Source organism: Syngnathus scovelli, unplaced genomic scaffold (assembly GCF_024217435.2).
Source record: "Syngnathus scovelli strain Florida unplaced genomic scaffold, RoL_Ssco_1.2 HiC_scaffold_46, whole genome shotgun sequence".
NCBI lineage: Eukaryota > Metazoa > Chordata > Actinopteri > Syngnathiformes > Syngnathidae > Syngnathus > Syngnathus scovelli.
Genome location: NW_026061560.1, coordinates 93,903 through 105,585, shown reverse-complemented (window position 1 = coordinate 105,585; position 11,683 = coordinate 93,903). Strand labels below are relative to the sequence as shown.

General features: G+C 50.0%; 1 protein-coding gene across 1 annotated transcript; it reads right to left on the bottom strand.

Annotated features, from left to right (window-relative positions):
* Positions 1-1,995: 1,995 nt before the first annotated feature.
* Positions 1,996-10,308, bottom strand: LOC125968176 (janus kinase and microtubule-interacting protein 3-like). Its single transcript, XM_068649842.1, has 14 exons — positions 10,183-10,308; positions 7,596-7,835; positions 4,544-4,648; positions 4,346-4,429; positions 4,066-4,128; positions 3,881-3,979; positions 3,690-3,787; positions 3,554-3,608; positions 3,368-3,433; positions 3,238-3,306; positions 3,084-3,161; positions 2,794-3,027; positions 2,589-2,714; positions 1,996-2,219 (listed from the first exon to the last, which is right to left on the bottom strand). The coding sequence occupies exons 1-13, from the start codon at positions 10,306-10,308 to the stop codon at positions 2,598-2,600; spliced, it is 1,434 nt and encodes a 477-aa protein (XP_068505943.1). The 3' UTR covers positions 1,996-2,219; positions 2,589-2,597.
* Positions 10,309-11,683: the final 1,375 nt, after the last annotated feature.

The following is an 11,683-nucleotide window of genomic DNA, read 5'->3' as shown; positions in this document are numbered from 1 at the left end:
TTATTTGTCTGATAATCTACCAAATCTTTGAATTGAAGAATTTGTGATTTAATTAATAGCTTGTTCAGGGTAATCAGACTTGTATATAATTCTAATGGCCTTCTTTTGAAAACTATTCTGAATTACAACTTTGGATCTTATATTACTTTGCAACATTCTACTCGGTGACAGATTAGGCAGTATAATCACATATGTTAACTTCAGTGCCCATACTGTATTTATTTATGGTTATTTGTTAAATCAAGTACTGTTAGACATGAAATAGGAAGTGTTTAACATAAATGTTATGGCTACTCACCATTGTAGCTCGCTCCTGGTCAATGATATGAGCCTCTTCTTGCAGTGGAAAACTTGCAGCCAACAAACACCGTGGAACCTAAAGGAATGAAATTAAACATTAACATTTCGCCTGGACAAACATTCACACGTACAACGCAACGCGGCTACACTTCTGCTATTACAAACGTAAATCTCCTTAAACACAACGAGTGTTACTTACCGTGTACGCTCTAGGCAAAATTGGATGTGATGCAATTCCAAATCTATCTGAAACGGCAGTTAAAAGTAGAGTTACATCAAGTTTTCTTTTTTAATCAACACAATCATTTACAACCGTTGACCAGAAAGAATCGTCGAAATTCGACGTCCCCCACAAACGCCACGCTCACTCGCTTTTCAGGGCAACAAAAGTACTTCTTTTTAAAAACGATGAGTTGTACTTACCGTGTACGCTCTGGACGGTCCAGTTGCAAGCAGAAAATAAAAATATTTCTCTTGTTAGTCGTATGTTACCATCCGCTGTGTCTTTGTCAACATCGCCGCCATTTTCCTACTTCCTGCTGCGAGCCACGCCCACGGATTTAAATTTGGGCGGAAGCTCTTTCCATTGGCGTCGTTTTCGCGTATAGCAAATCCGATTGGTTGGGAAGGGGGCACGGTTATGCAGCCGAGGGGTCCTGTGATCGGTGGGATGTAAAGTAGGCGTCGACGTCACGTCCGCGTCACGTGACCACGACGTGGCAGACGTCATATAGCAACCGCTGTTTTGTTTAGTAGACTTACAGTTGTTATGCATTGACATAATGGCGCACACACCAAATAGATTTAAATAAATTAAATAATTCTTCTGCCCACTCTCTTTTAAACAAGTTAACTCTCCCCGCGGATTTGAATTCCGGCGAAAGTTACGCCCATCGACGTCACGTATGTCACGTGACCACGACGTGGCAGATGTCATATAGCAACCGCTGTTTTGTTTAGTAGATTTACAGTTGTTATGCATTGGCATAATGGTGTGCACTCAAAATAGATTTAAATAAATTTAATATTTCTTCTGCCCACTCCCTTTTAAACAAGTTAACTCTGCCCACGTCCATTGACGTCTTGTCTGCGTCACGTGACCACGACGTAGCGACGTCATATAGTAACCGCTGTTTTGATCAGTAGACTTACAGTTATTATGCGTTGACATAATGGCGCACTGGTTAGCATGGCCACCTCTTAAGCATGATGTTGCGGGTTCGACGCCTGATCAATGTTAGCATGGAGTGAGCTGAAGTGCATGGCGCTGAAGATTTGAATCTTTGAAATGCGCTGAGGTCTGACATATCAGGCAGAATGGTTTGCCATCACGTTCAACAAAAAATAGAAACTTTCCCACTCTGATTAAAACGTCCTGTGTTCATCTACGTATTTTCGTTTTGCTGTGCATCTTTTCCCTGCCATTTCGAGAGCCCAATTGACACTCATAGTTTAAAGAAATGTGTTTGCCCATCCTACTTTGTGGAATTTCACCACATGCGCTTTTGACCAAAATACCAAATTGAACTCAAGTGAAGCCAACACGCACAAACCCCCCCCCCCACACACACACACACACACAAATGTTGATATGAACATAAAAGAGCCGCATGCGGTTCGGGAGTTGCGGCTTGGCCAAACCTGTACTATACAACTTTATTTGTATAAAATTTTCACAACAGCTGTCACACAAACAAAGCGGGAAAAACCGAAGACGTGCGTGTTCCGCCCACGCTGGATTTATTTGCACCTTTGAAAAGACACCGTATTGCCGCAGATGTGGCAAAGAGTACTTTTGGGCATCTGAGACGGAAGGATGTCCAAAGCATCACGTCACCTGCTCTGGTAGGCATGGTGGTGGGACGTTGAGGTCAACCGCTTTGGGGTTGGCTGAATCTTTGATCGCAGGATGCCACACACTTGAAGACAGAAGCAGAAAAGCAGAGCTAAATGCAAAATGTACTCACCGGTGACTCCAATTTTTTTCCCCCCTGAAGAAACAGCTGGACGGGTGGCCCCGGCTGGCCAGTGGGACTCTTGTTATTCTGACCCTTTTTAGTGCGCGTTTGGGGCAACAACCGTTTTTTGTGGCGCTCTCTTCTGGTTCAAAAGTGCCCTGCATGTGAATTTGCTTTTCCTGCCTTCTGATTGGATGAGCGCCGGTGTGACGCGGTGCCTCTGTCACCGTGGCGGGGGGTATACGTTGGCATCGGAGCGTCTGCCAACGTCTGAGACCGGCTGGCAGTGTATCGGAGGTGTCGAGTGCGGTGCCGCTGGAGCTCACTCACCAGCTGGTGTTAGGGCCACAGAATGAAGGCCAAGGAGAAGAATAGAAAGAGAAACAGAAACTTCTCCTCCAATTGTTTGATTTGTCTCTTCTGAGCTTCGATGAATTCTTTCAGCTCTTTGTTCCTCTAGGACGGACAAATGGAAAGTGGCATTCAAAAGCCAGTAAGCGTGCAAGTAAGTGCCGGGCTGGCTTTGGGCCCTTACCTGTTGCGCGCTGTGCAGCAGATCCATTCTCTCTTGGAGGATGCAAGCGTCGCGCTCCCTCAACTCGCACATCAGGGCTCGCTTCCATTGGTCCACGGCGCTCCTAAGCTCTTCTCTCTGATCCGCCGTCAGCACGTCATTCACGCCAGCGTGGCTGGCTTTTTCGCCGTCCGTGGCGGGGCAGTCCCGCTGCGGTAGCGCCTCGTACAACATGGCCTCCAGCTCCAGGATCCTCTGGGCCGCAATCCTCGTCCATCAGTGGTCCGGCGGGAGATTTGAGGGCGGCTTACCTTATGAGCCTGGTCCATGGAACACTTCCTGAAGTCCAACTCTTCATCCAGGTAGCCCTTCTGCTTGCAGAACATATCCTAGCACAGCTCAAGGTCAGAATTGTTGGGGCACATTGCCGGAGTTCCCCTTGGCTGATGTCGCGTGTCTGTCTACCTTCTCACTTTCAATGTCCAACATCTTCTGTTGAAGTGCTGACTTGGTCACTTTGATGTATTCTAACCACTGAGGAAAGGCTGCTGTCACATAAGCAGAATGCGAGAGCGTGCGTGGACGTGCGCGTTACCTTCTCGGCTAGGGTGAGAAGGGTCCTGGCGTGAATCACGACCACCTGCTCCTCGTTGGTGAGATTCTGCAAGAGCCCAAAGGCACAGCGTCAACAAGCTTCTTTCAGCGCAAAGCCTTCCAAAAGTCACATTTGAGCCGCCGAGTCTCGTGGAGTGCGAACATAAGGAGTTCGACATACACTTACGGCGTTATAGCCCAGGATGTCCAGCTTCTTCATCAGATCACTGATGACGATGTCCGGGGGAAAGGCGCAAGGAGCAATGTAAGGTGTTCTGGGACCTCGGGTTAAGGTTAGGGTTGCGAGGGACGCCTTACGTACGCTCACGCCCTCGGCCTCGCAGTAGATCTGCAAAGGGCTGAGGCCGTCTGGGAAACGGACTTGCAGAAACTTCAAGACGGGGGAGCGCCACTCCCTCTCCTGAAAGGCAGAGGCATGCATCCGTCCGTCCGTCCGTCCGTCCGTCCGTCCGTCACATCTCTGGCCTCAACACGCTTGTGCGAGTCTTCCCACCTCCAGCTCCAGGATGCGGAACTCAAGCAGTTCGTTTTGGTCTCGGATATCCTGGATGTGCTCTTTCAGACGCGCTTCTTCCGCCTCCATCCGCCTGACCTGAAAAGACAGTCAGACCTCATCTGCGGGGCTTCCCGTCAGGTGTGACGCCAAGCGACTCCGCCCAGCGCCTTTCTTTCCGTCACCTTTTCGGCCAACTGCTGATTGCTCTGACGCAGCAGCTGCTTCTCCTCCACCCACTTGACATTCTAGAAGAGACAAACGCGTGGACAGCTTTGGAATGTTGTGTCATTTTCATCCACAAATTCTTTGGTTGACTGGAAAATGACATTTGCTTTTCTCCGCATTTTCCCAGCCACGTTCGGGGGGGGGGGGGGGCGTTGGTCCAGTAATGCCAGACGGATGAGTGACTGAAGAATGTAGCTATTTTGTCTGAGAAAAAGGTGTGCTCATTGATGAGCTTACCTGTCCTTGTTGCTTCAGCGCTGACTCCAGATCTGCTACTCTGCTTTGATAGTGACCCATTTCTACCATCAGCTTTTCTCTGGTCTGAAAGGAGGAGGAGGGAGGCTCCTCCTCCTCCTTTCAGACCAGAGAACACCCGAGGCTGGGTGAGAACGGGGAGGCTGCGACCCGGCCGGGGGTTGCGGGAAGGGGCGCCACCTTGATCTCCTTCTCGGCGTCGTAGTCCCCTTCGCTGGTCTGGGCTAGCAGAGCGTAGGCTCGTTGCAGCGCTTGATATTCTTGCGTCAGCTGGCGGTAGCGAAGCTCCGCCTCTTCATGCACACACCAATGCAACACAGCACTAGTACCAGAATCAGTCAGACCGGCGACAAAGCACCCGCGACGCAAAGACGAGTCCGATTCCAGGCTGAAGAGGAATGTTTGGTGCCAATACGCTGGCAGAAATGGCGGGCTACCTCTTCGGGTTCCGTGTCGGGGGTTCTGTCGGTGTGAAAAGACAAGGACGATCCGTCCGGGTCCACCAACACGTCTTCGTTGTAGCCGTAAAATGTTTCGATGACCTGCGGGCGCGGAAGCAAACATCTCTCTGAACAAACTGAAGCGACACCTCACGATGAATCGACGAGAGGAACGATAGCGAGAAAAAGGCCATTTCATCTTGCGCAACACCAAGCAGCCGCAAACAAACAGACTCACCTTGCAGGACCTCACGCTTTGTTCCTCCTCAGAGATTCTCGACGTCGGTATCGTAGCAGCAAATCTCTCTCCTGTCGACACAAATAATCCGCCTTTGAGATTCTTTGGATGCAAAGGGAACGAACGGCTCCGGCGCAGAAACAAACGCGACTCACAATGACATTTCTGACATGAGCTCCTGTCTCCAGAGCCTGAAAAACACGTCACCGGCGATGATTGGAGGGACGCTCGTCTTTTCCAAAAGTGACAACTACAGGGTGTGTCAGGGTTTTCCAGATTATCTTTATCGTATCATTGTGTTGCTTTGACTTTGACTGCGACCTGTAATAAATAATATTATTTATCCCTTATTTATCCCTATCGCTTATCCCTTCCTACACAAAGTCGTAAAACACCCCTTGCTATGTTTTGACTAGAGGTCAAGGGCTTCCTCTATTCAATCCACTCTTACACCCACCCTGTTTCTCTTAATTAAAATGCTCGTGCAGGAGCCGAGAGTCAGACTTCATTCGTACAACGGATGGACTCTCCACCTGCAGGTGTCCAAAAGAACTTACTTGTCTCCCGTGTGGTTCTTGCAAAATAAGTTGGAGCGAGCGCAACTCTAACAGGGTGCATTTTGCCACTAGCTGCCTACGGACAATGACGTCGCGCTCGCGGCTCATGGTTGACGGGCTGAGCAGCCGGGCAAGTCCGTCGTTTTCAGCGCACAGCGAGTGGCAAAGGCGCTGACAAAACGGGAGCTTTGAGCTGCTGAAAACGGCAAAACAAGTCTAAAGCGTGTTCAAACGCGTGCGCACAATGCTCCTGCTTGAAAGGTCGGAATTTAAGGGGCCAATTTTTTGGATGGCGGCCGCCGGCCAAGCTTTGGACGGAAAAGGTTTCCTGGCGACAGCGAGCGAGCGCGGCGCTGCCGTACGTGCACCGAGTCGCCTGCCTGAAGACCTTGGACAAGTCGTCGATGATGTGCCGCTGCTCCACAACTTGAAGGAACTCCATTTCACCGTCCTGCTGGCCGCAACCGCGGTCCAGGTCATTGAGCGAACTAGGCCTTCTCTGTGGAACACAAATGCAGTGGACTCTGTTGGCACGCCGCCGTTGTCCGCGTCGACTTACCAAGCTTGCCATCTCCTCGTTCTCCTGGGTGACAAAGCGCACTTTGTTTTCAAGGCGACACAGCACCAGCGAGAGTTCTTCATTCTTCCTGCTCAGGCGTTTGTTTTTGTACAGGAGTGGCAGAAACTGGCTTTCTGTTTCTCTCAGTCGCTTTAGCTGCAAGCATGAAGTGCGGGATGTGAAAGACGCACAACACGCGGGCCGGAACGTATCCATTTCTTTTGCATCGGTTTGAACGGAATCGTGGCTTTGGCTCCCAATAAAAGACATCTACCAGGCAACCGACTCGCCGCGCCGCTCAACTAATAAGCAAGCGCAATGGGTGCCTCGCTGGATGGCGCGCATCAAACGTAGCGCAAACCTTCAAGCGTGCCGTCAATAAATTACCAGTTCATTGCGCTCTTCAGAAAGCAGGGCGTTTCGATCCTCCAGTTTCCTGATGACTGCGCTGAGCTCAGCGATTTTCAGATGAAACCGTCGCGTGTCCCGATCCTCCTGAGACTGAAAACGCCCCGCAACACACACACACAAGCACTCGTTCAAAGTTCAAAACTGTTTTTGTGCTACCTTCCTCCAGCAACGAACTAAGTCATGCGTACTGCAAGTGTGTGATGAGGTGGCTTACGCAATGAAGAGGATTGCTAGTAGCGGCGTTGACCCCACTTCCAGGGTAGTTTAGGCCCGCCCTTTGGGAATCCCTCAGGGCAGCGATCTGCTGCTCGGCAGCCTGAGTCTGCAGCTGAAGGCGGTGGACGTGGCCGGCCCCAGGGCTTCATCCAAAACACTAACCGCTCTGTCTTTCAGCTTGATCTCATCCGTCTGGATGTACAAACGGGGAGCGCTCAGGCAGGCGGGCAAACTCATTTGCCAGAATTGTGACAAAAACAAAGAGAGCAACCGGCCAATTTTTTTCTTGAATCGACTAGAACACCTTTGCTGTGACAAAAGCGAAGCGAGCAACCGGACATTTTCTTCTTGTGAAATAGAATAGAATGCCTTAGGTGTCATTGCACTGCAGGTATACAACGAAATTGGGAACATAGCCACGCACCGCGCATCTGATCAGTCCTACCAGTCGGCGGATCTCCCTCTCGCAGTCTCTCTTGGTTCGGCTCAGCTCCTCCCGATGCTGGTGATGAGCCGATCGGAGCTCGGCCGCTCGGGACTGCCAGGCCTGCTGGGCCGCTGCCAGGGCTTCTTCCGCGCTCCTGGTGGAGGCGACACCGCTCGGTCTCCCGACACCGCCGCGTCTCCTCCACCTCCGCCAGCAAAGCGCCCCCCCTCCTCACCTGAGCAGACATTGCGCCACACCGGGCCGTTGAGACCGCAACGGAGCGCCGCGACGCTTACTGGGGACAAGCTACACAATACGGTAGCGGCCGCATCGAAGCCCGACGTGGCGTGCGGATAGTCAGACACGGATAGAGCGGATCACCTTGTCCATGGAGCCGTCCCTCAGGCTGAGGACCAAGGCATTCAGTCGCTGGATCTCTCCATCTTTGATTTTGATCACTCTCATCAGCTCCATTTCATGCTGCCGCAGTAATGTCTCCCTGGTAATGGCTAACTCTTTCTGCTTCTCCTCATGGAGTTTGCTTTTGAGTTCCGTCATGGCGGCGGTGGCACGGTGGTGCTCCGCCCGCAGGTCCTGACTTCTCTCTCTCTCCAGACAGCTGACCTGACATGACTTAGACTTAGACAAATTTTATTGTCATCTTGTCTGCACATGGTGCATACAAAACGAAATTCCGTTGCATACGTCTTACAACAAAGTAGTGATATTGCAGTTGAATAGAAGTAACATATCCTATGAAAATGTATATATATACATATACTATATATATATATATATATATATATATATATATATTAAAAATAAGTATAAAGTGCAGCAGTGATAATTATGCAATAGTGCAAGTAGGCAAAACAGTATTCAAGAGTGTGCAGAGGAATGCTAAACCATGTATTAAACTTCTATTTAAAGGGTTTATACAAGTTCAGTAAAGTTGGTAGTGCGAGATAGTGCAAGATAGAGGTCCGTAGTGTCATAAAGTACAGTTCTGTGAATGTGTGATGCAGAGTTCAGTTTAGAGCTCAACAGTTCTAGTGTTCAACAGTCTGATGACAGCAGGGAAAAAGCTGTTGCAGAACCTGGTGGACCTGCAGCGGATGCTGCAAACCTCTTCCCAGAGGGCAGCAGGGAGAACAGTCCATGGTGGGGGTGTGATGGGTCATTGATGATGTTACGGGCACGGGACATGCAGCGCTGAGATGAAATGTCCTGAATGGAGGGAAGAGGAGCCCCTATGATCCTCTCTGCTGTCCTCACCACTCTCCTCACGTTCTTCCAATCGGAGGCGGTGCAGCCTCCACACCACACAGAGAGACAGCTTGTCAGAATGCTCTCTATGGTGCTCCTGTAGAACGTCCTCATGATGGGTGGGGGCAGGTGGGCTCTCCTCATCCTCCGCAGGAAGTACAAGCGCTTCTGTGCCCTCTTGACCAGTGCCGTAGTGTTCATAGTCCAGGTGAGGTCTTCTGTGATGTGGACCCCCAGGAATTTGGTGCTGCTGACCACCTCCACAGCTGAGCTGTTGATGATCAGTGGAGCGTGGTGAGGCTGTTTTTTCCTGAAGTCGACGATGATCTCCTTCATCTTCTCCTCATTCAGGATCAGGCTGTTTTCTCTGCACCAGCCCACCAGCTGCTCCACCTCCTCTCTGTAGTCCAGGTCGTTGTTGTCTCTGATGAGCCCCACCACCGTTGTGTCGTCTGCTGACTTCACGATGTGATTGGTGGTGAACCTGAGGACGCAGTCGTGTGTCATCAGGGTGCACAGCAGGGGGCTCAGGACGCAGCCCTGAAGGGAGCCTGTGCTGAGGGTGATGACATCAGAGGTGTTCTGTCCGACCCGGACTGACTGAGGTCTGTTGGTGAGGAAGTCTAGCAGCCAGTTGCGAAGGGGGGTGTTGAAGCCCAGGTGTTCCAATTTTCCTACCAGATGCTGTGGGATGATGGTGTTAAACGCTGAGCTGAAGTCCAGGAACAGCCTCCGCACATGGGTGTTCTTCTCCTCCAGGTGAGCCAGGCTCAGGTGAAGAACGGAGGAGATGGCTTCCTGAGTGGAGCGGTTTTGCCGGTCGGCAAACTGGAACGGGTCAAATAATAGGGGGAGTCTGGAAACGATGTGACCTTTAAGCAGCCTTTCGAAGCACTTCATCATAACCGGAGTCAGTGCAACAGGCCGGTAATCATTAAATGAGGTGATTTGAGGTTTCTTCGGCACCGGAATGATGGAGGCAGTCTTAAAGCACGCCGGCACTGTGGCTTGGCCCAGCGAGGTGTTAAAAATGTCTGTGATGACCCCAGCCAGATGACTTGCACATTCCCTGAACACACGCCCAGGAATGTTGTCCGGGCCAGGGGCCTTACAGGGGTTGACTCTCCTCAGGGTCTTCAACACATCGGCGGAGTCAAGGCAGAGTACCTCCTCTTCCTGATGGGGGACAGTTTTAACTGCTGGAGTGCCGTTTAGTGCCTCGAACCTCCCAAAGAAGTTATTTAGACCATTTAGAAAGTCAGCAACTACACCCACCGGGGGGGGGGGAGGGTGAGTTGTCGTCTGTAATCGCCCGTATGCCTTGCCACATACTCCTGATGTTTTTGACGTCGTGGAAACGATCCTGAAATTTTCGACTGCGGTCTCGCTTCGCTATTCTGATGGCACGGTTCAAGTTGGCTCTCGCTGTCCTCAGTGTCTCCTTGTCGCCAGACTTGAAGGCAGAGTTCCGCGCTCGTAGCGTTTGACGTACCTCCTCAGTCATCCAGGGTCGTTGGTTGCCCCGCGTGATGATATTCTTAGTGGTGCTGACGTCCTCGGTGCATTTGTTGATGTAGGCTGACACAGTCATGGCACACGCATGTCTAATCTACATCGGGAAAACTGGGAGGGAGGGAGGCAGGCAGGGAGGCAGGCAGGGAGGCAGGCAGGGAGGCAGGCAGTGTCTGTCTGTTGAGGTTTTCACCTTGTTCTTCTCCTGCTGAAGTTCTAACTGGACGTCCATCAGTTTGGTTCTCAGCTCGTCATTGGCGGCCTGAAGGGCGTCCGTTCGCTCCGCCTTGGCCCGCCCTGCCGGAGCTCGTTTGGACATCTCTTACTCGAGTCTCGCCCGGTCGTCAGTCAGAGATCACAACATTTGTACCTGGAGAGCACAAACGCAGCGCTGTTTTCCACTGGCTTCGAACTCAACTTCAATCGGTACCGTAACTTACAACATCATAAACATAGAACTAGCTTGACTTATTCATTGAATAAATGCATTTGGTTCTTCAAAACTGCATCACGCAACATAGCGTGACCGAGACGGCCGTTATCCACCTGCGTGAAGTTATTTGGTGAAATGAATGAGATGTTTAAGACACCATCGTTCTGTCTCTATGTAGATGAAGGGAAATAATCGATTGCTGAAGGTCCAAAGGTGTTGTGATAAACAAATAAACATATTAGTGATTAGTGACATATTTGTGATAAACATATTAGGCAGGATAATCACATATGTTAACGTGACTGCCCACACTGTATTTATTTATGGTTATTTGTTAAATCGAGTACTGTTAGACATGAAATAGGAAGTGTTTAACATAAATGGAAGACGAAAGGGGTACTCACCATTGTAGCTCCTGCTGGTCAATGATACGAGCCTCTTCTTGCAGTGGAAAACATACAGCCAACAAACACCGTGGAACCTAAAGGAATGAAATTAAACATTAACATTTAGCCTAAACCAACATTCACAGATACAACGCAACGCAAACTACACAAACGTAAATCTTTTTAAACACAATGAGTTGTACTTACCGTGTACGCTCTAGACGGTCCACTTGCAAGCAGAAAATAAAGATATTTCTGTTGATAATCGTCGTGTTTGTATCCGGTGTCTCGCTCAAGGCCATTGCGCCCACAGATTTGAATTTTGGCGAGAGTTCAGCCTATTGACGTCATTTCCGCGGTGTAATACCCGCATATCTGAAACGGCAAAGTTAAGAGTAGAGTTAAATAAAGTTTTTAGTCAACGCAATAATTTACAACCGTTGACCAGTCGAAATAATCGTCGAAATTTGGCGTCTGTGGCTGGAAGCAGACGCCGAGTTCGACATTCCTCCCAAACGCCACACTCCCTCGCTTTTCAGGGCTAAAAAAAAACAGTTGTAATTACCTTGTACGCTCTAGACGGTCAAGTTGCAAGCTGAAAAAAAAAATATTTGCCTTGTAAGTCATCGTGTTACTAACCGCTGTGTCTTGTTTGCCAGAATTGCCGCTTTCCTACTTCCTGTTGCAAGCCACGCCCACGGATTATAATTTTGCCGTGAGTTCCGCCTATTGACGTCATGTCCGCGTCACATGACTGCGACGTAATATTATCTAAAACTGTTTGTGCGGTATTGTGTTGTTCTGTGCGGTATTGTGTTATTCTGTGCGGCGTCGTGTTGTTCTGTGCGGCGTCGTGTTGTTCAGTGCGGCATGGT